General features: G+C 37.7%; 4 protein-coding genes and 1 non-coding gene across 10 annotated transcripts; 3 read left to right on the top strand and 2 right to left on the bottom strand.

The window, feature by feature from the left end:
• The first annotated feature begins 2,985 nt into the window (after window positions 1-2,985).
• Window positions 2,986-4,144, top strand: LOC133705936 (dirigent protein 25-like). Its single transcript, XM_062131389.1, has one exon. The coding sequence runs from the start codon at window positions 3,059-3,061 to the stop codon at window positions 3,989-3,991; it is 933 nt and encodes a 310-aa protein (XP_061987373.1). The 5' UTR covers window positions 2,986-3,058; the 3' UTR covers window positions 3,992-4,144.
• A 551-nt stretch (window positions 4,145-4,695) lies between these two features.
• Window positions 4,696-4,767, top strand: TRNAP-AGG (transfer RNA proline (anticodon AGG)). The gene has a single exon. It is a non-coding gene; the product is annotated as a tRNA-Pro (tRNA).
• Window positions 4,768-5,308: 541 nt separating this feature from the next.
• Window positions 5,309-11,933, bottom strand: LOC133704528 (dirigent protein 9-like). Its single transcript, XM_062129376.1, has 2 exons — window positions 10,873-11,933; window positions 5,309-5,507 (listed from the first exon to the last, which is right to left on the bottom strand). The coding sequence occupies exons 1-2, from the start codon at window positions 11,931-11,933 to the stop codon at window positions 5,384-5,386; spliced, it is 1,185 nt and encodes a 394-aa protein (XP_061985360.1). The 3' UTR covers window positions 5,309-5,383.
• Window positions 11,934-14,463: 2,530 nt separating this feature from the next.
• LOC133705541 (spliceosome-associated protein 130 A) lies at window positions 14,464-20,787 on the top strand. Of its 6 annotated transcripts, none has more exons than XR_009844293.1 (6): window positions 14,464-17,640; window positions 17,776-18,267; window positions 18,509-18,664; window positions 19,312-19,576; window positions 19,709-19,777; window positions 20,448-20,787. XR_009844293.1 is itself a non-coding variant. In XM_062130805.1 (4 exons), the coding sequence occupies exons 1-3, from the start codon at window positions 14,629-14,631 to the stop codon at window positions 18,644-18,646; spliced, it is 3,642 nt and encodes a 1,213-aa protein (XP_061986789.1). In that variant the 5' UTR covers window positions 14,464-14,628; the 3' UTR covers window positions 18,647-18,664; window positions 20,486-20,787. The 6 variants fall into 6 exon arrangements, 2 of the variants coding, with proteins under 2 accessions (XP_061986789.1, XP_061986788.1); XR_009844295.1 differs by having other exon boundaries at window positions 20,486-20,787; XR_009844292.1 differs by having other exon boundaries at window positions 19,312-19,777.
• Window positions 20,788-21,234: 447 nt separating this feature from the next.
• Window positions 21,235-24,019, bottom strand: LOC133705542 (caffeoylshikimate esterase-like). Its single transcript, XM_062130806.1, has 7 exons — window positions 23,555-24,019; window positions 23,408-23,440; window positions 23,157-23,283; window positions 22,907-23,053; window positions 22,672-22,802; window positions 21,954-22,091; window positions 21,235-21,862 (listed from the first exon to the last, which is right to left on the bottom strand). Exons 1-7 carry the CDS (start codon window positions 23,555-23,557, stop codon window positions 21,488-21,490), a joined length of 954 nt encoding a protein of 317 aa, XP_061986790.1. The 5' UTR covers window positions 23,558-24,019; the 3' UTR covers window positions 21,235-21,487.
• Between the last annotated feature and the right edge of the window lie 1,694 nt (window positions 24,020-25,713).

Below are 25,713 nucleotides of genomic sequence, written 5' to 3' on the forward strand. Positions count from 1 at the left end.
GAGCACAAGCCAATAAAGGAAGATAAAATTGTCAAACAAGGAAACTTTTTTTTCTTTTTCAAAGCGTTAAAATGGATCCGATGGATGAATTTAATGTCTGTTACAATGTTTTCATTGTCTGGCTACAAGTTTGAACTCGACCGGACAGTTAGGAAGTAGCAGTAGAGACTGCTCATCGACATGAACGTGGTCGTGTTCTCGGAGATGTTCTTGGTGGTGTTAGGATTTTTTTTTCGATTATTTGAATCTTAGGATAAACCATATTGTTGATGGAATGGCGAAAAATGGAAAGAACAAAAAAGTGAACGAGATATCAATCATTCATTGTTTGACTGCCTTCCCCTTTCATTTCCCTTTCTCGTCGCTATTTTCATTATTTACTCTTGATTATTTAGATATTGTTTGTTGTTGTGGTATAATTATTTTTTTATTTTTTATTTTTTATTTTTTTAAAATTTTAAAATGCTTGGTTTTTATATTTTTATATTGTTTTGATATATTGATATAAAAAATTATTTTGATAAATTTTTAAATAAAAAATATTTTAAAAAATAACTTCTAACACATTTTCAAACATGCATTTTAAAAAAACATTAATTTTTACTTGGAAATAAATTAGAATAATATTTTTTATTTTTTAAATTTATTTTTTATATAGCACATTAAAATAAAAAAAAAACACTAAAAAACAATTTAAAATAAAAAAATCACGGTTAAGCCTCAAAACCAAACAAGTTAATCTTGGCCACCTCAATCTCAATTTAAATGTGCATTCAGAAGTTAAAAGTATAGCAAATACTTTTATTCTATCCTTTTACCCTCTCAAGAGGCCCAGAAATTTTTCTTACAGTAGAGATATCAATCACCCTTTCACAAGGCCTGGGCTTGCTGCTGCAAGCTGATACTGCTGGCCCTGCTGGCGTTGTTCGTTAGAAGCTCTTCTATTGTTTCTTAAGTTGTTGTTCTCTCTCTCTCTATATATATATATCCACTGATTTATCGGTTCAAATCATGATATGACATATATGGAAGTTAATGATTTTCGCAGAGTGAATCTAATAAAAAATTTTATTATAAAATTAAAATAATTTTAAGATAAAACTAATGCAAAAAAAATGGTGTAAAATTGGTATTGTTTCAGTAGTTTAATGGCATTTTTAATGTTTTTTTAAATTAATAATAATCTTGAAAATAAAATTTCAAAGTTGAATAATTCTTTCTTCTTGTGCTTTTTTAAGGGATAATTTTTAAAGTATTTTTTATTTGAAAGTATATCTAACTAGTATATATTTTATTTTTAAAATTTATTTTTAATATTAAAATATTAAAATGATTCAAAAATATAATTTTAAATAAAAAAATTTAATTTTTTTTTAAACATGCAACCAACGGGCCAAACTCTTCCTATAGTGTGTGAAAATTTCAAAAGCCGAAATTCTGGGCTTGAACGAAAGACGTGGAACTTGAAAGCCCACCCAAAGCCAACATCCAATCACGCAATTATCACAACCTGGCCCACTCTTGCAACAGATATCAAAACCCTAATCATGTCTCAATTCACATGTAAATCTTTGGCCTCGTTACCCGTTGACCACAATAATAAATATTTCTGTTGTCCCAAGACAGTAAGCAAAACGATGAAGCGAAAGCTCAATGAAACGAGGCTTGAAAAGTTAGAGATAAGGGACGAGATCATGATTTGTTGGAACAGAAAGTACTTGAATAATTAGTATTGGCTTGGATTTAATAGATAAATAATGTTAATCAATTATAAATACTGATCCATTATAGTCTTAACTGTGGCATATATATAGAACCCTAAATTAAAGAAACTGTTGAAAGAAGTAAAATAAACACAAAATCGAGAGAAAAAGAAAGAAAGTAACTTACAGTGAAATGAGAAAAAAAATTATATTTATACCCAGGTTTTTAATTAATTGCCTTTTTCTTTCTTTCTCGATCACTGTCAGAGATGTGGATTATAGGGTTGATGGATGTTTAGTTATTTAAACTTCTGATATATATATTTTTCTTTATAATTTCTTTTATGTTAACTTGTTTTTCTGTTTTTCTTGAATGTGCGGACACGCGTGTCTGTCTATAATTTTAGCCCAAGAGCTCGTTCATCATGCCCAGATTCCTGGGATTTTTTTTTAATATTTATAAAAACCTTTTTTTAAAAAACAAATCATGACTAGAGTTAAAAAATATCTTGAAAAAAAAAACTACTCCCAAGGCTTTTTTTATAAAAAATATTTACGAAATCTTTTTTTTTAAGAAACAAAATATTTAGTTTTAAATTTATCTGGCAAATACCTTACTATCAGTAAGGTTGGTTTCCTTTATCTGTCCGAAATCCTTCAAGTATGCTAGCTGATCTCAGTATGTTGTATTCTAAAGATGATTTATCCCTGAAGTCTGAACCTGACCAGTATTTATACTGTTTGTGCCAGTACTACGGTACTCTGTTTTGATTTGAATGGTAGAGAATAGCAGATGGAGAATTATATGTTTTAGTTTTTCAAATTAACACTTGCACCCGTGAGATCTTGAGTTTTCACTTGAAATTGCGTTTTCTGGTGGCAGAAACAAAAGCAGCTCCCTCTTCATAGCTATGATTGATCTGTGAATGAGGGGCACTGAAGTAATTAATGTATTCATCATTGATGATTAGGTATACAAACAACTCCACTGCCAGGTCCAATAATGCCTTTAGAGGCTATGCTAAATCTTCATCTGGGGGCTTATTTCGGTGCTGAAAGCAATTCTTAGGTGCCAGATGTGTGAACTTCCTTTATGTTACGATCCCAACCATTCCTCTTATTCCACTTTCCAGACCTGAACACAAAAAGGTTTAGGTTTCTAACCTCTACACTCACACACACACACACATAAAAAGTAAAAAAGTTCTGTACCAACTCCATCTCATCAACTTCTATTTCAGAACACAAACTATATATACATACATTTTCATACCTTCTAATGCGTAAGCAAAACACTAAAGAAAACCGGAAATCTTCTTGAGCTCTTTTTCTTGCTTCTCCCTCAAGTCTCTGACATGGAAATTCCCAAAATTCTCTCTACCACAAACAAGGCCATAGCCTGTCTTCTCTTCCTCACTCTTACCATTGTATTTACTACCTCAGCTAGAACCCTGGATGAGCAGCCAGAGGTACCTGTTGTTCCCCCGGAGTCAGGCAATGCTGTCGATGATCCTGTCACCAGTGTTCCACCACTACCTACACCATTAGCACCCACACAGCCTAGTCCAACTGGGGCTGCAAGCACTAGTGCCACGCTAAGTAATCCTGGTCATACCTTAAGCTTCTTCATGCATGACATTCTTGGTGGAACAAACCCCTCGGCTAGAGCCGTGACTGGCATAGTCAGCAACCCGGCAGTCTCTGGCCAAGTCCCATTTGCCAAACCTAATGGTGCAAACCTCCCAATAAATAATGGCGTGCCCCAAAATAGCAACAATAACGGCCTTATAAACAACAACAACCTACCTTTCCTCACTGGCCTTGGTGGCACCACACAGCCTGTGGTTCAAAACAATGGTAATAACTTCAACAATGCATTTAACCTGCCACTGAGCAATGGAGGCAATCTTCCATCTGGTTCCACTCTTCAACAGCTCATGTTTGGAACCATCACTGTGATCGATGACGAACTAACCGAGGGGCATGATTTACGGTCAAGTTTTGTAGGTAAGGCACAAGGGTTCTATGTGGCTAGTTCTCTGGATGGTACCAGCCAAACTATGGCATTCACAGCTATGTTTCAGAGTGGTCATTATGCTGATAGCCTTAGCTTTTTCGGGGTTCTCAGAACAGGAGTCTCCGAGTCTCAGCTTGCTATCATGGGTGGAACTGGAAAGTATGTCAATGCTCAGGGTTATGCTATTATTAAGATCATCCCTTCTACCAATCAGAATACGACCGATGGTGTTGAGACCTTGCTGGAGTTCGTTGTTTATGTTAGCTACTAATCCAAATTGTTTGAGAAATGTTGTTTTTGTAAGAATGTTGTATGTGTGCTTGAAGATTGTGAACTTGTAATATCTTGGGTTCTTTGGACAGAAAGTTTGCTTTTGTTTATGAATCATATCTAGAGAAAATGGAAACTCAGTTTCTTTTTTTCATGAGGCTGTCATCTGTCCCTGTTCGTCTACTTCAATTCTTTTCTAAAAAAGGTAACTAAAGTTTCACATGGAAACTTATTGGTCTCATGGGTAACCCCATTCCTCGAACTTTGCCAGAGATAAAAAACAATTTGCTTGAAAACCATAGGGACAAAGCAAACCCCTTTGAAGTTCCATGCTGTTTTTGTATGTTCGCTGATGATTTTAGACCTGCTCTGGAATAACTCTCATATTTTACATATGACCATAACCAAATTATGTAAGAACATTTCATCTCGGTTGAGTGTTTTGGAATTTGGACTACCTAAGCAAATTAACAAGAAAGAAGTTTCCTTTTCAAAGCATAACGTTACTGATTAATTTGATTATGCTAATTGTTTGGAAGCAAATCCCATTATTACACAAAAGCTCCAAAAGATAACCAAGAAACTGAAATTTCTTTGGATAGAAGGAGACAGCTTTGTAGTTGAATCAAACGTGCTTTGGTGAATACGCCTACTTTTCTTTGTGTTATAGTATATATTATATATGTCTCAGATGAATACGCAACCGGGCATTTGGTCTAGTGGTATGATTCTCGCTTAGGGTGCGAGAGGTCCCGAGTTCAATTCTCGGAATGCCCCAAAGCTAGCTGACGGTGTTTGTTTTTCCTTTCTGAGATTCTTTTGGGCCTATCCTAGCCCACAAATTGTAGTCACGCTCCGATTATGTTTACTGAAAGCAAAGCCCATTCAAATTTCAAACTGCATTGGAACAGTAGACAGCTCCTCTGCGAAACCATTCATAGCAATATAAGAAATAATAAACATGAGAATTCAACTTTAATTAAATTCAATTATATCTTTGACCATCCTTTCTTTGGGTGGTTCAGGTGGGGAGATGGGTGTGTTAAAAGAACGTGGAGCAGAGGAAAAATATTGTTCTTCAATATTTAATACCAAACATTATTCAATTTCTCGCTGATTTTAGAGAGTGCTAGCTGTCATCAATGCCAGCCTCTTTGATTTTGCATTGCTATTAATATTGTTCTTCAAATTCATCCAAGATTCAAGATCAGAAATTATGCAAAGTAACCAATAAAGCACATTTGATTCAACAACAAAGCTGTTTCCTTCAATGTCCAATATATATAGCTCTAATTATACATCGAACTTTCACCGAAAATCTTTAAAGAGAGACAGGTTTACAGGCTAGTAAACCAATCCCAACCAAGAACACATCCATGCACACAGACATGCTCTACTCAGATAGGTAAACATTGAAATGCATTATTGTATCCACACCATCGGTTGTGTGCTGATCCACCTGTGGAAGAGTCTCAACAGAAGCATACCCTTTCGCATTCTCATACTTTCCAGTGCCACTGATACAAGCATTATTTCTAGGGAACCTACTGGAATAGAATCCAGTCTTTTGGCAAGTCTGTCACGTAAAGATAGTGAGGTAGATAGTAGTGAGAATAATGTGTGCAATGGCACCTTTCATTCATCATGCATTCATTATGTTTTTTCCAATGCCCTTCTCTGTTACAACTGTGCCATATATATACACAGCATTCCTTCTAGACTACTGGCTATAACTGATTTCCTTTATTCTAGCCTGAGAGCACACACAAGTCGTGTGCTTGAAGTCAGTTATTATGAACAGTGCCAATTAAATGAAACGGAGCGTTTAACCATGACTATAACGACTATAACGACTTTTTAACAATTGAAATCTACCTGCCTTTCCTTGGCTTAAGTTGTGCATGTAACAGGTATTCCCCCTTCGAAAACTACCTTGTCCTCAAGGGAGAATTCTGGAAACCGACATTTAATGTCATCAGCAAACTCCCATGTAGCATCAGATGGGGCAAGACCCTTCCAGTGGAGTAGAACTTGTGTAGTGGCCTGGTTACCCCTTTTTACCATCCTGCGATCCAAGACTGCTTGTGGAATGATTATGGGAGCTGAAGGAGTAATAGGCAATGTGGAATGCACTATCTTGTTCCCTATGTGTTTTTTCAACTGTGACACATGAAAAACTGGGTGGATAGAAGCCGTGGGTGGTAACAGCAGCTTGTAGGCTACAGAACCAATCTTGTTTAAGACTGAAAAAGGTCCATAGAATTTCGAAGCAAGTTTCTGAGAACTTCTGCGTGCTATGGATTTCTGACGATAGGGCTGTAGCTTGAGGTAGACTAAGTCCCCAGGAATAAACTGTCTGTCACTGCGTTTGCGATTGGCAAGTTGTACCATTCGATGTTGAGCTTTGAGTAAGTTGTCTCTGATTTGCGCAAGCATCTCTTCCCTCTGAGTGAGCAGCTAATCGACAGCCTCCACTGTGGAATCTTTAGGAAAGTAGGGAATGTGCAGAGGAGGAGGAAAACCATATAAGATCTCGTAAGGAGTAGACTTAGTGGCTGTGTGGTAATTGGTGTTATACCACCATTCAGCAAGAGGCACCCACTTGGACCATTGATGAGGACTGCCACCAGACATGCAACATAAGTAATGCTCTAAGCACCTGTTCACCACTTCTGTTTGGCCATCAGATTGTGGGTGGTAAGCTGTAGAGTGATGTAGATTGACTCCCTGATGTTGAAACAATTGCTGCCAAAAATGACTTAAGAAAACCGGATCCCTGTCACTGACAATTGTAGCTGGGAAGCCATGCAGCTTATAAACATTGTCCATAAAAACTCTGGCTACCGAAGAAGCTGAATAGGGATGAATAAGGGCCATAAAATGTGCGTATTTGCTGAATCTGTCCACAACCACAAAAATAACTTCTTTACCTTCTGATTTAGGAAGGCCCTCAATGAAATCCATACTGATATCAGTAAATGGAGCAAGAGGAATAGGTAAAGGCTGCAGTAACCCTGGTGTTAGCACATTCTCATGTTTATTTTGTTGACAGATACTGCATTCCCTCACAAATTGCCTAATATGTTTCTGTTGTTTCTTCCAGTAGAACAAACTGCCTACTTTTTGGGCTGTGACCACCACCCCTGAGTGGCCACCTGAAGCTTTGTCATGGTATAAGGCGATCAGCTTGTTATGCAGCGCAGGATTGTGGCCTACCACAATTTTGCCCTTCCGGTTCAAGTGATTGTTGACCCACGTATAGTGAGGATGGGAACTTGGATCATGCAACAAATCACGTATAATGTGCTTGAGGCTATCATCCGATGCCCAAGTCATTTTGATTTCGTCCATGATAGGAGTGGAAATGGAAGTCAAGATCATGGTGCTTAATTGTCCACTATGAATCCTTGATAAAGCGTCTGCAGCTACATTATCCTTCCCTTTGCGATACTCAATCTCATAATCAAACCCAAGTAATTTAGTAAGCCAGAGGTGTTGAGAAGGATACGTTACCTTTTGATCCAGCAAATGCTTAAGGCTAACGTGATCAGTCCTTATGCGAAAATGTCTCCCCCAAAGGTAATGTTTCCATTTAGCCACGGCCTGTAGAATTGCAAACATCTCCCTCTCATAAGCAGATAGAACTTGTTGCCTAGGACCAAGAGCCTTACTGAGGAAAGCTATAGGATGTCCTTCCTGCATTAGCACAGCCCCCACACCAGTGCCTGAAGCGTCAGTTTCAATAACAAATAGCTTAGTCATGTCGGGTAGGGCCAAAACTGGAGGATTTTTCATGGCTTGTTTTAAATTTTCAAAAGCAATTGTAGCCTCTTCATTCCACTTGTAAGAATCCTTCTTGAGGAGCTGAGTGAGAGGTTTACAGATGGCCCCATAGCCTTTGACAAACCGTCTATAATAACCTGTGAGTCCTAAAAAACCTCTCAGCTGTTTGATGTTTCTAGGAAATGGCCAATTGACAATGGCTTGGATCTTGAGTGGATCGGTGGCTACCCCAGACTTGGTGATCACGTGGCCTAGATACTCCACTTGAGAGCTGCCAAAAACACACTTACTTCTCTTAGCAAGTAGACTCTGACTTCTGAGTATCTCGAATACAATCTGCAACTGTTCCACATGCTTTTCCAAGGTAGGGCTGTACACCAAGATGTCGTCAAAGAAGACGAGAATGAATTTTCATAAATGTCTGCGGAAGATGTCGTTCATCAAGCTCTGGAAAGTAGCTGGTGCATTGGTTAAGCCAAATGGCATGACCAAAAACTCATAATGGCCATTATGGGTTCTAAAAGCTGTCTTGCGTATGTCTCCAGCACTCATCCTTATTTGGTGATAACCAGATCTTAGATCAACCTTAGAGAATACAGTAGCCCTGCCTAGTTCTTCCAACAGTTCTTCTACAATCGGAATAGGGAACTTGTCTTTAATTGTCATTTTATTAAGAGCCCTGTAATCCACACACAATCGCCAAGTGTCGTCCTTCTTCTTTACCAAAACCACTGGTGAAGCAAAAGGGCTGGTGCTGTGTTGTATAATGCCAGAATCCAGCATTTCAGTTACTATTTGTTCCACTATATCTTTTTGTAAACCAACATGACGATAAGGCCGGAGGTTGACTGGTTGGGATCCTTCTTTGAGAGGAATAGCATGATCATGTGTTCTCAGAGGCGGAAGTCCTGTTGGCTCTTTAAAAATATCCTGGTAAGAATGTAACAATTCATCTATAGTTGAATCACTTCCAAGACTAGGTTGAAGGGTCGTTGTCATGGAGCTGATGAAATGATCACTGTCTTCCACTACCCTGAGACTGCATAGATTGACCTCCACGAGCTGATTTGGACTGTTTATCAGGCTATTGAATTGTTCAAAGCCAATAGTCTGGAGCTTAACTGGAATGTCCCCTCGCAGCAATATGTCTTGCCCTTGCCATACAAAAGACATCCATAATTCATTGTAATTGGACAAAATGTTACCTAGTGTAGCCAGCCATTGTACTCCGAGCACCATATCACAATTGTTGAGTTCCACGACAAATACATCTGTAGAGAACTGGACGCCTTGCATTTTCCAGAGAAAATTCTTGCACACATGGGTGCAAGTCATCTGGCCCCCATTTGCTGCTTCTACTGCTAATGGCCGAATTGAAGTGAGAGTGCAGCTCAATCTCGTTGCCACCTGAGTGTTGATAAAATTGTGTGTGCTTCCAGAGTCGATCATGATAAAGAGTAGACTTGTCAACCTTACCAGTCACCCGTAGAGTCTGAAAACCTGAAGTGCCCTCTAAGGCATTGATGGATATTTGGGGTGTGAAATTGTCAGGATCAATCTCACTGCCTTCTTGGACTTCTTCTTCTGCAACATCCTCATCGTCCAAAATACATAGGGAATACACCTTTTTATTTCTGCATCGATGGCCCGGTATAAATTTCTCATCACACCAAAAACACAATCTCTTCGCCCTCCTCTCATCCAGTTCTTTGTTTCTCAGGGTCTTTGTAGGTCTGTAAGGTGTGTTTGGAGATTTCTGGTGGTGGGGAATCGCTTTTTCAGTGTTGTTAGTGTGGTATAGAGTGGTTTTAGTGTGGTTTGGGGTGGTGAAAGGCTTCGGTGGATTAACACCGGTAGTGTGGTATGCATTTTTTGAATAAGAATGATGAGGTTGTCTGTAGCTGATGGTGTTCTCTTGTAGCCTAGCTAGATTGTAAGCTTGGTATAAGGTCTTGGGTTCAAACATTTTGACCATGTTCTTAATCTCAACTTCTAACCCTCCCAGAAAGAAAACCAACGCCTGTCTCTCTGTCATCTCTGCTCTATTCCATAGAATATCAAATTCCTGTATATAAGTTTCTAAATCAGCTGTTTGTTTAAGATCTTTTAGTTCCTCTAGAGGATCTTTTTGGCCTCCAAAACGACAGCATAATGCCTCAATGTATTCACTCCATAGGACCTCAGGATGGTGCCTAACAAAATTCTGATGCCAATACAAGGCTCTGTCATCTATGTAATAGGATGCTTGTTTGAGTTTTTCAGAATCATTCATTTCTGTGATTTCAAAGTACTGGTTACACCTAAATAGCCACTGATAGACATTGTCTCCATTGAAACTAGGAAAATCACGTCTAGGTTTGTATACCTGTTGAGGATGTTGATCTGCTTCTCTGGTCCAATTGTGCCTGGTGGCTCCATTGGAGCAACCTGTCTGCTCACGGTTAGCACTTGGTTCACCTCTTCCCAAGCTCAGCTTCTGCAGAAAAGAGTTTTGCTGGAATGTCAAGCCGCTGATCAAGTCTTTGATCTCCCCAAACTTAACCTCATGGCTCTCCATTTTCTGGCCATATACTTCCAATAACTTGGTGACTTGCTCATATTTGGCTGCATGCTCCTTGTTGGCAGACTCAAGCGTCTCCTCCAAGCGCCTTAGATCCTGTGTTCTGGTGTCTGGAGGCATGACTGGTGTCCAAGGTTCGCAAGCTCTGATACCAGTTGATACAAGCGTTATTTCTAGGGAACCTACTGGAATAGAATCCAGTCTTTTGGCAAGTCTGTCACGTAAAGATAGTGAGGTAGATAGTAGTGAGAATAATGTGTGCAATGGCACCTTTCATTCATCATGCATTCATTATGTTTTTTCCAATGCCCTTCTCTGTTACAATTGTGCCATATATATACACAGCATTCCTTCTAGACTACTGGCTATAACTGATTTCCTTTATTCTAGCCTGAGAGCACACACAAGTCGTGTGCTTGAAGTCAGTTATTATGAACAATGCCAATTAAATGAAACGGAGCGTTTAACCATGACTATAACGACTATAACGACTTTTTAACAATTGAAATCTACCTGCCTTTCCTTGGCTTAAGTTGTGCATGTAACAGCCACCAATTACTGCAATCTGTGAATCAGGTGTTGCTGTCCTATGTACCCCAAAGAAACTAATAGTATCTTCAATCTCACCATGATTTTCTCCTCCATGTAATAACACTGAAAATGCCATTGTATGGCTAGTACCGTCCAACGAACTAGCCAGGTAAAATCCCTGAGCCTTCCCAATCACAGCAGACCCCAACTCATGTCCTTCTGTTAATTCATCATCGACGACTGTGATCGAGCCAAACATGAGCTTTTGTAATGCGGACCCAGCTGGGAGATTGCCAGCGGTGACAAAAGGCTGGTTGTTGCTATTGACAACGTTGTTGTTGTTGCCTGTGTTTTGAAGTAACGTGTTGGTTTGGGCACCTGTTAGGCCTGTAAGGAGTGGAGCAGTGTTTGGATTTATGAGGTTGTTAATGTTGACTAGTGGGGTCCCACCTTGGAGTGGGAAAATGTTATTGTTTGGCTGGGAGAAAGGAATGCCATTGATGTCAGTGCGGGCGATGATCCCGGTGACGATCCTATTTGATGCGTGGGATCCTCCTAGGATGTCATGCATGAAGAAGGACAATGGAGGAGAAGTTGTGGTGGTGGTTTGTGGGCCAGCAGGTTTTGCTTCGGTGTCACTCGTGGCCACTACAGGGGCTGGCCCATTTGGTGGCCTGGTGGTGGTGTTGATGGGACCTACAGGTACTGGTGCTGCCACTGTGACTGGAGGAGCAACTGGTGCTGCATCTGTGATTGGAGGAGCAACTGGTGCTGCATCATCAACTGGTGCTGCCACAGTGACAGGGGCTTCAGTTTCATCAGGAAGAGGAGGGTCTGCTTGATCATCTTCAACGGTGGTGGGAGTGGTCGCTTGGACTTGGCCACTCGGCAATGTAGTCGTGGGAGCTGGGACTGTTGTTGTTGCAGGAGGGCCAACAACAGCTGGATTTTCGGGTTCCAACTCATCAAGGATTCTTGCCGAGTTGGCATAGGAGAGAGTCATGGCTATCAGGAAAAGATAGACAATGGCCTTGAGTGCTGTAGTGGTAACGAATAGAGGTTTGGCCATTTTGGGTTTTGATTCTCTGAAAGACCTAACTGTTGTTTAAGGGTATATGTAAGATGTGAGGAATGATTTGTGATGCAGGAGTAGGAGTTTATTATGGTTATATATAATTAAGAGGAGACTCTAATGAGAGTGGAGCTGATATGGTGGAGTTGGTGCACGCCTTCTCTTTTGTTGTGTGTTCTGGTTGTGATGCCAAATTTCTACGTGATATGAGCATGAATTGCTGCATTTGACTACTAGTTGAAATATGGACGCCCTGAATTGGATAGACACCTTTTTTCTTTGCTTGTCCAGATGCTAATTACAATTATTATTTTTTTGTAGCAGATCACAAAGGGAAGTTGTGATATTTGAGAGCAGGTACTCTACCATGCAGGATGATTAGGTTAAAATAATGTCTTCTCTCTCTGGCATAATTACATGCTATTTGTTTTCAGTTGATGGTTTGGCGCAAATGGTATTCACAATCTTAGGCCTAGCAAGGATCAGAAATTACCTGCATTAAGGTTTGGCTAACTAGGGATTCAAGTTTGAAAATAACATGATATTGTCATTGCTATATTTTTTAGTCCATAAGTTGATAATTAATGAGTTTCCTGCATGTTCCTTGCACCCTCCTATCTACATACAGTCATTGAGATTTTGGATAATACTTGTTTATCTGGTGTTGGTAAAGACGGCAATAAAGATCATATCCAGCAAGCAGTAAGATCGTGATGTATACTAGTGAAATTTCAAATTCAAAAAGGTTCTCAGAAATTGTAAACCTTCTCAAAATTAGTCCTTAGAAGCAGCTTCGGGGATGTATTTTGCTTTCTGAAGATTAGGAACTTACTGAAAGATTTAAGAGCAAACAGATAAAGCTGAAACAGGAGTAACATTCTCCATTTCTAGAACTAGCTTGTTATGATAATGATGTGATGAATTGAACCAGTCTGTTGAATATGGAGTTTGATCATTTAACCTAAAATTATCCGTTGGATATTTGTCTTGCCAGCCTGCAAGTCACTTGTGAAAAGCTGATAAACTCTATAAACTGGTGTTCAGCTCCACAACCCATTACATGAAAACAACTGGTAAAGCAATTGCACTGCAGCTGATACAAATCACTATGAGTTATAACTTGACCGTTAGTACTGCAATTTCCATCTTTCCACTGGTCTGGCAACAAAAAATCCCTTCTGTCTCCACAACATTTTTTTCCGTCACACTGCCGAATTCTGACTCTTGCAAGGTAGCTCTAGCCGGAAATGATACGCCAATGTCGGAAACTTCAAGTGTTTGTGTCACACTCAGCAAGAATGTTATTTTCTTGTGATGTTTGTGGTGGTGGAGGCCTGTACTTGAATTGCCAAGGGTTCGAGCAAAGGATGACTGGTTGATAAAATTCATGCAAAGGAGCAAGCAAGCAAACCAAACTCAGCATGGAAGAGGGCTAGCCCCTTTCATGTTGTGAATTTGTGGTAAAATTTAGATTTTGGTGACCAACCTTGATCACTTGTAAAGCTAGAAGAGAAAGGGAGAAGTAGCGTTGTTATTCAACATAATTTATATATAACAGGTGGGTCTTGTTGTTGTTGAGGTTGTTTTAAGAGTATAGTTGTGGTTATTAATTTATATAGGTGTGTTTATTTGGAAATATATTAAAATGATATTTTTTATTTTTAAAAAATTATTTTTGACATCAACACATTAAAATATTTGAAAACATAAAAAATATTAATTTAAAACAAATAAAAAATAAAATAAAATTAAAATATTTTTAAAATATAAAAACAAACAAAAAAAACAATTATAATTATCACTCTCCTTAAAGTTTTCAAAACCTAACAATAAAAAACAAAAGAACCACCACTCGATTGTTAAAGTTTTCAAAACCTAACAAATTAGTTTTAAATTTTTTATAATAATGATAGTTGGTTTCGTTATTTTTTCATAAAAATATAATTTCTAATTTAAAAAAAACTAAAATCAGAAATAGAAAAAAAAACAGTGATACCAAACAACTCTTTGATTATCAGCACACTTTGTATGAATTTGTTTCGTATAAAATATTTTATAATAAATGTCTTTCTGATTTTTTTTTCTATAGATTTTTTTAAAAAGTTAATTAATATCAAATAATTTAGTACTATACTGTAAATTAAGTTTATTTATTGAAAAATATTTTCATTATTTTACAAATAATAATTAACTTGTAATATCATTTAATAATTTTTTTTATTATTATAACTTTTATCATTACTAATATTATTATCGTCAGTATTATCAATAATTACTATTGTTATTGGCTAATCACCGCCGCTATAATTTATTCTCGCTCTCACTCATCACTACCAGCGCCATAATTATATATTGTTTTGCATTATCCGTAAAGTAAAATATTTTATAAGTAACAAATGCCCCTTGTCCAGTATAAAACATTAAGAGCACGGTTCGGTCTTAGATAAGCTATCCGGGTTTAGGGTCTAAACTCCAAGCCCGTTTTACTGGGGCTGTCCTTGTGAAGATAGTTGATGGCCCGAGTCTTGAAGTCCATTACCAGCGGTTCTCAGTCTCATGTGCCAAGTCAATAATCAGACGACAAGTGATTTTTGTCGCAGAAATCCAGTCTCTCTCTAACTAGCTCTCTTCTTTAAAACCCTAAAACCCCGATCCCCACCATTTCACTCCCACTCCAAAACCCAGCATTACCATGTACCTCTACAGTCTCACTCTCCAACGAGCTACCGGAATCGTTTCCGCCATAAACGGCAACTTCTCCGGCGGCAAAGCACAAGAAATCGTAGTTGCTCGCGGCAAAGTTCTCGATCTCCTCCGACCAGACGAGAACGGTAAGCTACAGACAGTTCTCTCTGTTGAAATATTCGGTGCTATTCGCTCATTAGCTCAGTTTAGACTAACTGGAGCTCAAAAAGATTATATTGTTGTTGGTTCTGATTCGGGCAGGATTGTAATTTTAGAATATAACAAGGAGAGAAATGTCTTTGACAAAATTCATCAAGAAACTTTTGGAAAATCTGGCTGTCGCCGTATTGTTCCGGGTCAGTATTTGGCTGTGGATCCGAAAGGAAGGGCTGTTATGATTGGTGCCTGTGAGAAACAGAAGCTAGTTTATGTTTTGAATAGAGATACTGTTGCTAGGTTAACCATTTCTTCGCCTTTAGAGGCACATAAGTCGCATACTATATGTTACTCAGTATGCGGTGTTGATTGTGGGTTTGATAATCCGATTTTTGCTGCGATTGAGTTGGATTATTCGGAAGCTGATCAGGACTCGACAGGGCAAGCTGCTGGTGAAGCGCAGAAGAATTTGACATTTTATGAGCTTGATCTGGGGCTTAATCACGTGTCTAGGAAATGGTCTGAGCAGGTTGATAATGGCGCTAATATGCTTGTTACAGTGCCTGGAGGTGGTGATGGGCCAAGTGGTATTTTAGTTTGTGCGGAGAATTTCGTGATTTATAAGAATCAAGGGCATCCTGATGTGAGGGCTGTGATTCCTAGGCGTGCTGATTTGCCTGCTGAACGTGGGGTTTTGATAGTTTCTGCAGCAACACATAAGCAGAAATCGATGTTTTTCTTTCTGTTGCAGACTGAGTACGGTGACATTTTTAAGGTTACATTGGATCATGAGAATGACAAGGTTAAGGAGTTGAAGATTAAGTATTTTGACACGATTCCAGTTACTTCTTCTATATGTGTGTTGAAATCAGGGTTTTTGTTTGCTGCATCAGAGTTTGGGAATCATGCATTGTATCAGTTTCAGGCCATTGGGGAGGAAGAGGATGTGGAGGCCTCATCTGCTACTTTGATGGAAACTGAGGAAGGCTTCCAGCCTGTGTTTTTCCAGCCAAGGGGGTTAAAGAATCTTGTTAGGATTGACCAGGTTGAGAGCTTGATGCCTGTTATGGACATGAAGGTTGCTAATCTTTTTGATGAAGAAACCCCTCAGATATTTTCACTTTGTGGGCGTGGTCCTCGCTCCTCATTGAGGATATTGAGGCCTGGTTTGGCTATTAGTGAGATGGCTGTGTCACAGCTTCCTGGTGTACCAAGTGCTGTTTGGACTGTGAAAAGGAATGCTAATGATGAGTTTGATGCATATATTGTTGTGTCCTTTAACAACGCAACTCTTGTGCTTTCAATTGGAGAAACAGTTGAGGAAGTTAGCGAGAGTGGGTTTCTTGATACCACACCTTCCCTTGCTGTGTCTTTAATTGGTGATGATTCTTTGATGCAAATTCACCCAAATGGCATAAGACATATTAGGGAAGATGGGCGTATTAATGAGTGGAGAACTCCTGGAAAGAGGACAATTGTGAAAGTTGGCTCAAATAGACTTCAAGTGGTTATTGCTTTAAGTGGAGGAGAGCTTATATATTTTGAGGTGGATATGACCGGTCAGCTAATGGAGGTGGAGAAGCATGAGATGTCTGGAGATGTGGCCTGTTTGGACATTGCCCCTGTTCCAGAAGGAAGACAGAGGTCTCGATTCCTAGCAGTTGGTTCGTATGATAACACCATCCGTGTCTTGTCTTTGGATCCTGATGACTGTATGCAGATTCTGAGTGTGCAAAGTGTTTCGGCGCCTCCAGAATCCCTCCTGTTTCTTGAGGTTCAGGCATCAATTGGTGGCGAAGATGGCGCTGATCACCCTGCCAGTCTTTTCCTCAATGCTGGTTTGCAGACTGGGGTTCTATTTAGGACAGTGGTGGATATGGTGACAGGCCAGCTTTCTGACTCCCGTTCCCGGTTTTTGGGTTTGAGGGCCCCAAAACTTTTTGCCATTAATGTGAGAGGTCGACGTGCGATGCTGTGCTTATCTAGCCGACCCTGGCTTGGTTATATTCACCAAGGGCATTTTCTGTTAACACCCCTTTCGTATGAAACTCTTGAATATGCTGCTTCATTCTCATCTGATCAGTGTGCAGAAGGTGTGGTTGCTGTCGCCGGGGATGCGTTGAGGATTTTTACAATTGAGAGATTGGGAGAAACATTCAATGAAACTGCAATACCTCTAAGATACACTCCAAGAAAGTTTGTGCTTCAACCTAAGCGGAAATTGTTGGTCATTATTGAGAGTGATCAAGGAGCATATACAGCAGAGGAGCGTGAAGCAGCAAAAAAAGAGTGCTTCGAAGCTGCTGGAATGGGGGAAAATGGAAGTGCCAATGCTGAGAAGATGGAAAATGGTGATGATGATGATAAAGATGACCCGCTATCTGATGAGCAGTATGGTTATCCAAAGGCTGAGGCAGACAGGTGGGTTTCTTGCATTAGAGTACTTGACCCAAGGTCAGCTACTACTACTTGCTTGCTGGAACTTCAGGACAATGAAGCTGCTTTTAGCGTATGCACTGTAAATTTCCACGACAAGGAGCATGGAACTCTCTTAGCTGTTGGTACAGCGAAGGGACTGCAGTTTTGGCCCAAAAGAAGCTTAATTGCTGGGTTCATTCACATTTATAAATTTGTGGATGATGGTAAAAGCCTGGAACTCTTGCATAAGACACAAGTAGAAGGAGTTCCACTTGCTTTGTGTCAGTTTCAGGGAAGATTACTTGCGGGAATAGGATCAGTGCTGAGATTGTATGACTTGGGGAAAAAAAGGTTGCTTAGAAAATGTGAGAATAAGCTGTTCCCCAACTCCATTGTCTCTATTCACACCTATCGTGATCGGATTTATGTGGGGGACATTCAAGAAGTATGTTTTTCTAAAATACCTTTAATCTGTGTCTATATTTCTTTTAGATATTTGTTCATTTTTATATACATTTTCATATACTGATGTCCTACTTTTCCTCCTAATGTTATGATGTTTTTGGTATCTACTTTGCAGTCATTTCATTTCTGCAAGTACAGGCGGGATGAAAATCAGCTGTATATTTTTGCTGATGATAGTGTTCCAAGATGGCTTACAGCATCATACCACGTAGATTTTGATACCATGGCCGGTGCAGACAAGTTTGGGAATATCTACTTTGTGAGGTTGCCACAGGATGTTTCTGATGAGATAGAAGAAGATCCAACTGGCGGAAAGATAAAGTGGGAGCAGGGAAAGCTTAATGGAGCTCCAAACAAGGTAGAGGAGATAGTACAGTTTCATATTGGTGATGTGGTTAATTCCTTGCAGAAGGCATCTCTAATTCCAGGTGGTGGAGAATGCATCATGTATGGGACAGTGATGGGGAGCGTGGGGGCTCTACTTCCATTCACCTCTCGAGATGATGTTGACTTCTTTTCACACTTGGAGATGCATTTGAGACAAGACCACCCACCTTTGTGTGGAAGAGATCATATGGCATATAGGTCTGCTTATTTTCCTGTTAAGGTAAGTCATTATAGGTGGTTTCATTTGATCATAGTTTCTCAACACCAATTTAAAATGTTACTAAAACCACCGAGTTGTTTCAAACAGGAACAATTCATTGCATGTATTTGTCTCATTAATGTATTTGTTTTTTTTTTTTTTTAAGAAAATCCTGTCTTCATATTTTTATGTACACTTTTTAAGCCATGCTGCTACCTGGTATTTTCTAAAAGAATGCTAAAGTCTTAGGGCAATTTTGCAGGATGTGATCGATGGAGATCTATGTGAGCAGTTCCCGACTTTGCCGCTTGATGCACAAAGAAAAATTGCAGATGAGCTGGACAGAACTCCTGGGGAGATACTCAAGAAACTTGAAGAAGTTCGAAACAAGATCATCTGAGGAAGGATTAACTTGAAGGTGCCCCCTTTCCCCTTGTAAATATTGTGATCATCTTATTTTCTAGTTCAATATGCATTTGCACAGTTGTTTTAGATATTGCATGAATGAGACATATTTTCATGAATGCATGATAATGTATGCGTGGATTCTTTTGGGATTCAGATTTGAAACTATACATGAACTTTTTGTACAATAAAAAAGGCTATGGTGTGAAGAGTGTTGGGTTATTGAGGTAGTCACCCATGGAATATAATAAATAGGCATAAGAAGTCAATTGAATAAATTAAGCGAGACAAGGGAGAAGATGGTGCATCCTAGTTTTGCGTTAATTTTGATGAGCAAGTGTTGTTGATGAAGGCTCTTATTCACCCTTTCATTTGTTCTATAAATCTACTTGTATTTAAAGTATACTTGAACTGATATATTTAATGTTTATGGTTGGAGTTTTTGGCCAACCTCCCTTCTGCGGAAAGCTTGTCTGTGCTCTGCTGAACCTGTGATATGGCTAACTTCTTTCTTAGGATTTTTAAATACCTTTTGGTCTGTAAAAAGAAAAACATAAAAAAAACTTCTTACAACTGCTTTAAATTGATCAAAATGAATATTTTTTTTAAAAGGATAGGTTATTTGGTAATTTTTTTATTTTTTATTTCATTCTTTTACAGTGTCAAAGTCCATGTGCCATGTCAACCAATAAGTTTAGAAGCCTGCATCATATGGAAGATTGCTGGAGCAACCCTCGAAGAAGCGCACTTTATGATTGAACCCTCAGGAAAGGGGTTTGATTTTTGATCTTCTGGCCCTTCTATGAGAGGCTAGAAGATTTCAATGTCAACCCTCTTCTCCATGCAGTGGTTCTATCAAAACCTGTTGGCACAGGACCTATATAGATAGTAACCTGAGTGTGGTTTTATTTAGCTTCCTGCAAATGTGAGTGAGCAAGCTTCACTTTTTCTATAAGCAAATAGGAAATTGGTTTGCTTGCATGTAGTGCACCACGTTCTGCAAACCTAACGTGTGCTGGTGGTTTTGGCATGTTGTGAACCCTATTTATGGCTGAAGGTTGATACTTGCAATCATTGTCCACCTGGTGGCATGTCATTGACCTTGTGGCGTTACATGGGGGCATATGTAAGTCTAGATGGTTAGCACTCACTGGTTAAAGGTTTTCATGCCATTCAGTTTGTAAAATTTCAGTTGAAGTCTTCTTGCTTTGGTTTCTTCCATTTTTCTGAATTTGCAATCTTTCTCACTGTGAATTGGTGATGCTGGAGGCTTATTTGCCATGCAAGAACCTATCAGAACACAATCTTTATATAAACAAGCTTCTAAGATGCACGCTAGGAATTGCAAGTTTTTTTTTCCCTTCCCCATTTTGGATGTGTCATTGTGCAACGTTGGGAATTATCCTTTACTGGAATGCTAATTGGCTACAATTATTGTTTTGGTGCATTTAATAAAAGGATAGATTTGGGATGTTTGCCTCAAAGCTCAAATCCCTTTTAATTTCCACAACTTTGATTCTCTTGTTTCTGGGTGTTAAACAGAATAAAAATTCAGTCGTTGCTTGGCTTTAATGTACTGGGATGCCATGCATGTAATTCATGGCCTTGCTGCAATCTGATCTACAACTTTGAAATGTGTTTAGCAGATAATTTCGAACAAGTGGAGGCTTAGATGATGATTTCTGCTAACTCATGTGCATACATATGCATCTGCATTAACAGCAGTTACATCTATGAATTTAGATTCTAACATGCTATGTGGTCTGATGATAGAGAATGCGGTTGTGTATGTGCAGGGGTCGTTGTATCTGAATTAATGATTGCTTTCTTGTAGTCACAGCGAGGTGAAGTGCTCTGGGCATCAGCTTTTCTAATTGAGGTAAAGATAATTTTTTTGAACAGCAGCTAGAGATGGAGGTTGATGCTAGATCAGTTTTCGTTGGTGATGAAGAAGTCGCTGTAGAGAGAGCTTAGTTTGTTGTAAGATAAACAGAGAGTTGCAATGTCAATCTCCAAGATGGTATATGCTATCATTTGTGAATTTGATGGTTGCTTAGATTTGTTGTTTTAAGTAGAAACGGGCGAAGAATTTTAAACTGATGGATTAATGCAACCAGCAGAGCATTGCGTAGAAAATATGAAAGGTAGGTTAGATCTGCTCCCTACTGTGTGCTCGCTTTTTCCACAATTTTTGGATCCATTCGTTGTCGTGTTGGGGTCCATAATTTTGATCGTGCTATTTTAGGTCCTTCATCTGGATAAGCTCTTCTATTCTTCTCTCTGTTATTTTTTCCTTGCCCACCGGAAAACCTACCTGCCTGCCTCGAGATTCTCTCATCTACAGTGCTGGAATTTGTTGAATTAATCACGAATTTTTTATGCGATTTTTAAGCATCGTAGCCCATCAACTAGAAATGGACATCAACCATTTTATTGATCCTACAAGTTACTTACATTTACCTGAGAACTGAAATTAGCTAACGAACACGTTCTCAAAATCAAGGTAGTTTCCCGCTATGAAATTAAGGTAAGCTATGTAAAACAAAACAAACTTCTCGTACAGATGATGTTTAGGAGAGTGAATTAAGCATAATCAGAAGCCATTTTATTTTTATTTTATTAAATGTCCCTATCTCATAGTTTTAGGTTAACTTTAGGTGGAACCGTCCGGTCCAACAGCGACTGTTGATGTATCTCATGCCATCACTTAGGCTGTCCTTTTTTTATGTTGTCTTTGCTGATTTTGTAACTGAAATTCGACCGAGCACTCGTCAAATTGAAGAATAAAATCTTTCCCAGGAGAAGATCATCATCATCACCACTGAATTTCTTGCTCTTATTTAGACTTGGAAGGAGCATCATTCATACGTTTTTGCTCCATCTCCAATCTGGTGTTTCCAAGATGAGTTCTGTTCCCTAACCAGTCGATAATGTCTCCAAAAACAATGTCACGGTTTTCTACTGGTTCTCCATAGAGTAGACCGTGCCACATCTCAGGATACAGCTTAATGGTCTTGTCTGAACTTGAAGCCACACTGAAGAGTTTCTCGCTTACAGATTTATCTGTCACTTTATCTTCTTCACCGTGCAGAACTAGAAATGGCAATGACACTTCTTCAAGCCTCTGCTCAAGATCCAAGCTAATTCGTAGAAGTTCATGGCCGGTATTCAAGCGAGGTTTCCCTTTGTAGCAATATTGGTTCTCTCTAATCTGCAATTAAGACATCATTAATAAATTAATGCATCGTTTTAGTGGAAAAAGAATTTAATTATTAGTAATAAATATTTGGAAAGAAATATACCTGCTGTCTTACTTCAGGTAGTTTAAAGGCAGCATCCACGATATCCTTAGTTGGGATTATTTTCCAAGTTGGAATGACACTGCAAAGCTTTCCTAAAATAGTAATTACCATTTGAGGTGGCCTCACATCATCTGCAATCTGTAAATAAAATCAAGATCATCAGAGTAGATTCTCATGCCTTTTATTCAGCTAGAATGGGTCCAAACAGCTTATAGAGGACCAAATCAATAAAATGACCGTAAATATTGCCTGCCTAACCAAGTTCTGCTAAGTTTTGTTGACTGTTGAAAGAGTTTTTTAGTTGTCTTTTGTTGTGACCATTGACTAGTAGGATTGAACTTGAAGGTTCTCGGAGACAGTATTTCCGTACTGTTTGTAGTTGTCGCACAGGTAAATCGCTCTTCTTTTGTTATGTTTGTTTGAATCAAAATTCTAGCCAGCTGCTTTAGTTTTTGTTTTCCTTAAAGTTTATTATCATACTCAAAATAAAAATTTTAAAAATTAAAAAACAGAGAGGAGAAGAAAAGTAACAAGAACTGGATCCAATTTTTTAGGAAGACCAAGGATATATATATATATATATATATATATATATATATATATATATATATAAGGAGAAGCTACCAAACGAGCTTGTCACTTTGGAAAAAAGGAAGTAATCTGAGAGAGATGACAAAGGGGAAAGTCCAAAAGTAAAGGACATGATATACAAAGTTACCTTACACATGGGTGCCACCAACACTGCACCGTCCCAAAAATCTGGCTTCTTTCTGTGGAGGAGCAAAGCAACTGCTCCACCCAGGGATTCTCCTAACAGATATCTCATCCTCCCCTTGTTCTCTTGCTTCTCTAAAATTAAACAAAAACAAAAGTCTGGTCATAAAAAATTCTTCAAAACAGCTGATACATCAAACAAATCACATGTTACAAGGAAAAATAAAATAAAATCTGACCACATATGCTTGTAAAATGACTTGAGCAATCATTGATGACATGATCCATGTTTTCTACATAGCCTTTTAAACCGGCTGATTTTCCATGGCCTTCATAATCCATACCATACACTGCAAAACCTGCCTTTGCAAGGCGAATAGCGGTGCCTGGAAAATTATAATGAAAGCACCCCTTAGCATTGAAAGACCAAATTTCTTTAACATGTTAATTTAGAGCCTTAACATGTAGATTTAATTTGCAGGTACTCACTATTCATGGTGATGCTGCATTCCATGGCATAACCATGGCAAATAAAGATCAAGGCTTTTGGTTCTTGGTTCATGGGAATCCATTTGCATGTGAAAAGCTTCATTCCTCGAGAATTCAACACAGACTCCTATAAAAATTCACAGAAGAAAACAGTTTTAAAATTGATAAAAAGAATAATAATAATATAATTCAAAAACAAAAATAACAAATGAACTATGGCCACACAAACATTAAGCATGAACTTATCTAACCTCATCATATCTGACATTCCCAGCCTCTCGTGCCTGAAAATATTAAACCCGAAAAGGAAAAGGAAAGAAGGAAAAAGGTAAATAACAAAACAACAAGAAACAAACAGAAACAATAGAGAAACAGATTTTCCAGATAGAGAGCTATACCATGACGTTGAAGGATATCCCGGAAACCTGAAACTTGATGCTAAAAAATCTCAGGGAACTGTTTTTTTGTATTAATAGAAAACTGGGATTTTGATGAGTTGGTGTAATATGTATATATATAGATGTTGAGAACAAGACTAAGCTAACAAAAACAGACTATGGAGAGTTCAGGGTTTTGATAAAAGATTAAGATATAACAGGAAAATGCTCTATAAAATCCTAGATAAGGAAGGAAATATAAGACATACAAGGAATACAGAGGCAGAGAAAGGAAAGAAAGTTGATTGTTAGAGTTGTCTTCAGAATCTATCCGCACTTCATATTTATATAGCTGTTTTGTGTCCGTACTTGGATAATTTTAAACCTAACAACTTGCTCGTGGCTGTCACCGTAAATTAGCAGGGAAAGGTGGAAAAGCTGAGTAACTGTATTGGATTTTCCTTAATTTCATATTTGGATTTGATTCTTCTTTGCTTAGATCATGCAGTGCTGTGGCATGGATAAGCAACTTGCCTTGGTGGAATTTCTACCATATTTAAATTAGAAATCAAGTCATTATCCTTCATAACTGCTTTTTGGTCAATGGTTCTCGCTATTCCTTTCTTGGTGTGTCTTAAGGGAAGCCTCAGGCACTTTCCTTTGCCGGCTCGGAAGGTCATCCGGGACTCTGTCCCTTTAAAGAGAAAGAGCACGTACTGGTGCTCGGGTAGTTCAAGTTTTTATCGTTACAGAAGTTTGACCATAGGTTTTTGTGACATCAATAACATGGACATGTAAGAATAAATTTCAAGCAGTACTGTGCCGGCGGAGTTGGATTATCTATGAGGGAAGATAAAAATTAATATAATAAAATATAATTTAGTTATAAAAGATTATTTGTATAATTTAGTTTTATTTAAATAACTTACTACAAGTACAAATATATAATGAACTTTATATAAAATAAAATATTTAAAGCAATATTAAATTGAGTTAAAATAATAAAGTTAATTTTATTTTCAAAATGTATCCATCACTTTAATATTATTAGTCTTTATACCTATTAAATATAAACATATAAAGTATATAAAAAATATTAGTTAAAGCGAGACATTATTTATGTTTGATAAACTTTGAAATAAAACAAAAAATAATAAAGAATCAATTCTTTTTAATTTGTTCATCATTCAACCTAAAATCAAAACATATATCGTAAGAAAAAATTGATAATTTTGGTGGCTCTGCTAAAAATAAAATATAGAAAAAAAAAAGATCCAAGTATAATCAAAACAAACCAATAAAATATATCTAATTAATTAGAAAAAAAATCACTGTAATAAGAATTTAAAAAACAATTGGTAGAACTAGCAAATCTAGAAAAAAAAATGATAGAATTATAAAAGAACCTCATCAAATTATTAACAAATATTTCAAAACAAAACAAAAATAGATTTTGAATTTAAACTATCTTATTTTATTTGATGAAAGATAAATTAATTAATAATCTTGTTTTAATTTTTTTGTAAAAAAAAATTTATTTATAATTTATAATTTATGTTTTTATTTTTTTGTTTGATCGACTGTAGCCTACAAAATTTATATTAGTATCTATTTTTTATTTTCCAAAGTAATGCCTTCATATTGTTTCAAATTGCGTAGAAAATATGAAAGGTAGGTTAGATCTGCTCCCCACTGTGTGCTCGCTTTTTCCGCAATTTTTGGATCCATTCGTTGTCGTGTTGGGGTCCATAATTTTGATCGTGTTATAATTTTAAAATTCAAGCAGGTCTACTCTAGAGGGTTAATTCAAAGTCTGTTTCGATTTGAGTTTTAAAAAATTAAATAATTAGTCTGGTTAAAATTTTGGATTAATCTATGACCTAATCAAATAAAAATAAAAATAAAAATAGGTTAAAATCTTTTAATTTTTATAAAAAAATTAAAAAATAATCATAATAATATCATTTTAATTTTTTTCAAAAAAATAAAATAAAAGGTTAACATTTGTTTCGTGACTCAGGTCTTTAATTAAGTCTACTCTTATTTTAGTTTTTAAAACTATGATTACTGTGTATGTCAATAACAACATCTCGTTATGCTTATTATGTTATATTAATTATTTACTTCTTGTTAAATTCTTAATGTACGATTCAATATTAAGATCAGCGGCAAATGCCAAT

The sequence above is a fragment of the Populus nigra genome, chromosome 10 (assembly GCF_951802175.1).
Source record: "Populus nigra chromosome 10, ddPopNigr1.1, whole genome shotgun sequence".
NCBI lineage: Eukaryota > Viridiplantae > Streptophyta > Magnoliopsida > Malpighiales > Salicaceae > Populus > Populus nigra.

Coding starts and splice junctions, on each gene's coding strand:
- LOC133705936 (XM_062131389.1), top strand. CDS start 3,059: ATGGAAATTCCCAAAATTCTCTCTACCACAAACAAGGCCATAGCCTGT.
- LOC133704528 (XM_062129376.1), bottom strand. CDS start 11,933: ATGGCCAAACCTCTATTCGTTACCACTACAGCACTCAAGGCCATTGTC. Junction 5,508..10,872: donor GTAATTGGTGGCTGTTACAT/GCACAACTTAAG, acceptor TGCTTGTATCAG/TGGCACTGGAAAGTATGAGA.
- LOC133705541 (XM_062130805.1), top strand. CDS start 14,629: ATGTACCTCTACAGTCTCACTCTCCAACGAGCTACCGGAATCGTTTCC. Junction 17,641..17,775: donor ATGTGGGGGACATTCAAGAA/GTATGTTTTTCT, acceptor TCTACTTTGCAG/TCATTTCATTTCTGCAAGTA. Junction 18,268..18,508: donor CTGCTTATTTTCCTGTTAAG/GTAAGTCATTAT, acceptor GCAATTTTGCAG/GATGTGATCGATGGAGATCT.
- LOC133705542 (XM_062130806.1), bottom strand. Junction 23,054..23,156: donor ATGCAGCATCACCATGAATA/GTGAGTACCTGC, acceptor ATAATTTTCCAG/GCACCGCTATTCGCCTTGCA. Junction 22,092..22,671: donor TGGTGGCACCCATGTGTAAG/GTAACTTTGTAT, acceptor TTTTATTTACAG/ATTGCAGATGATGTGAGGCC.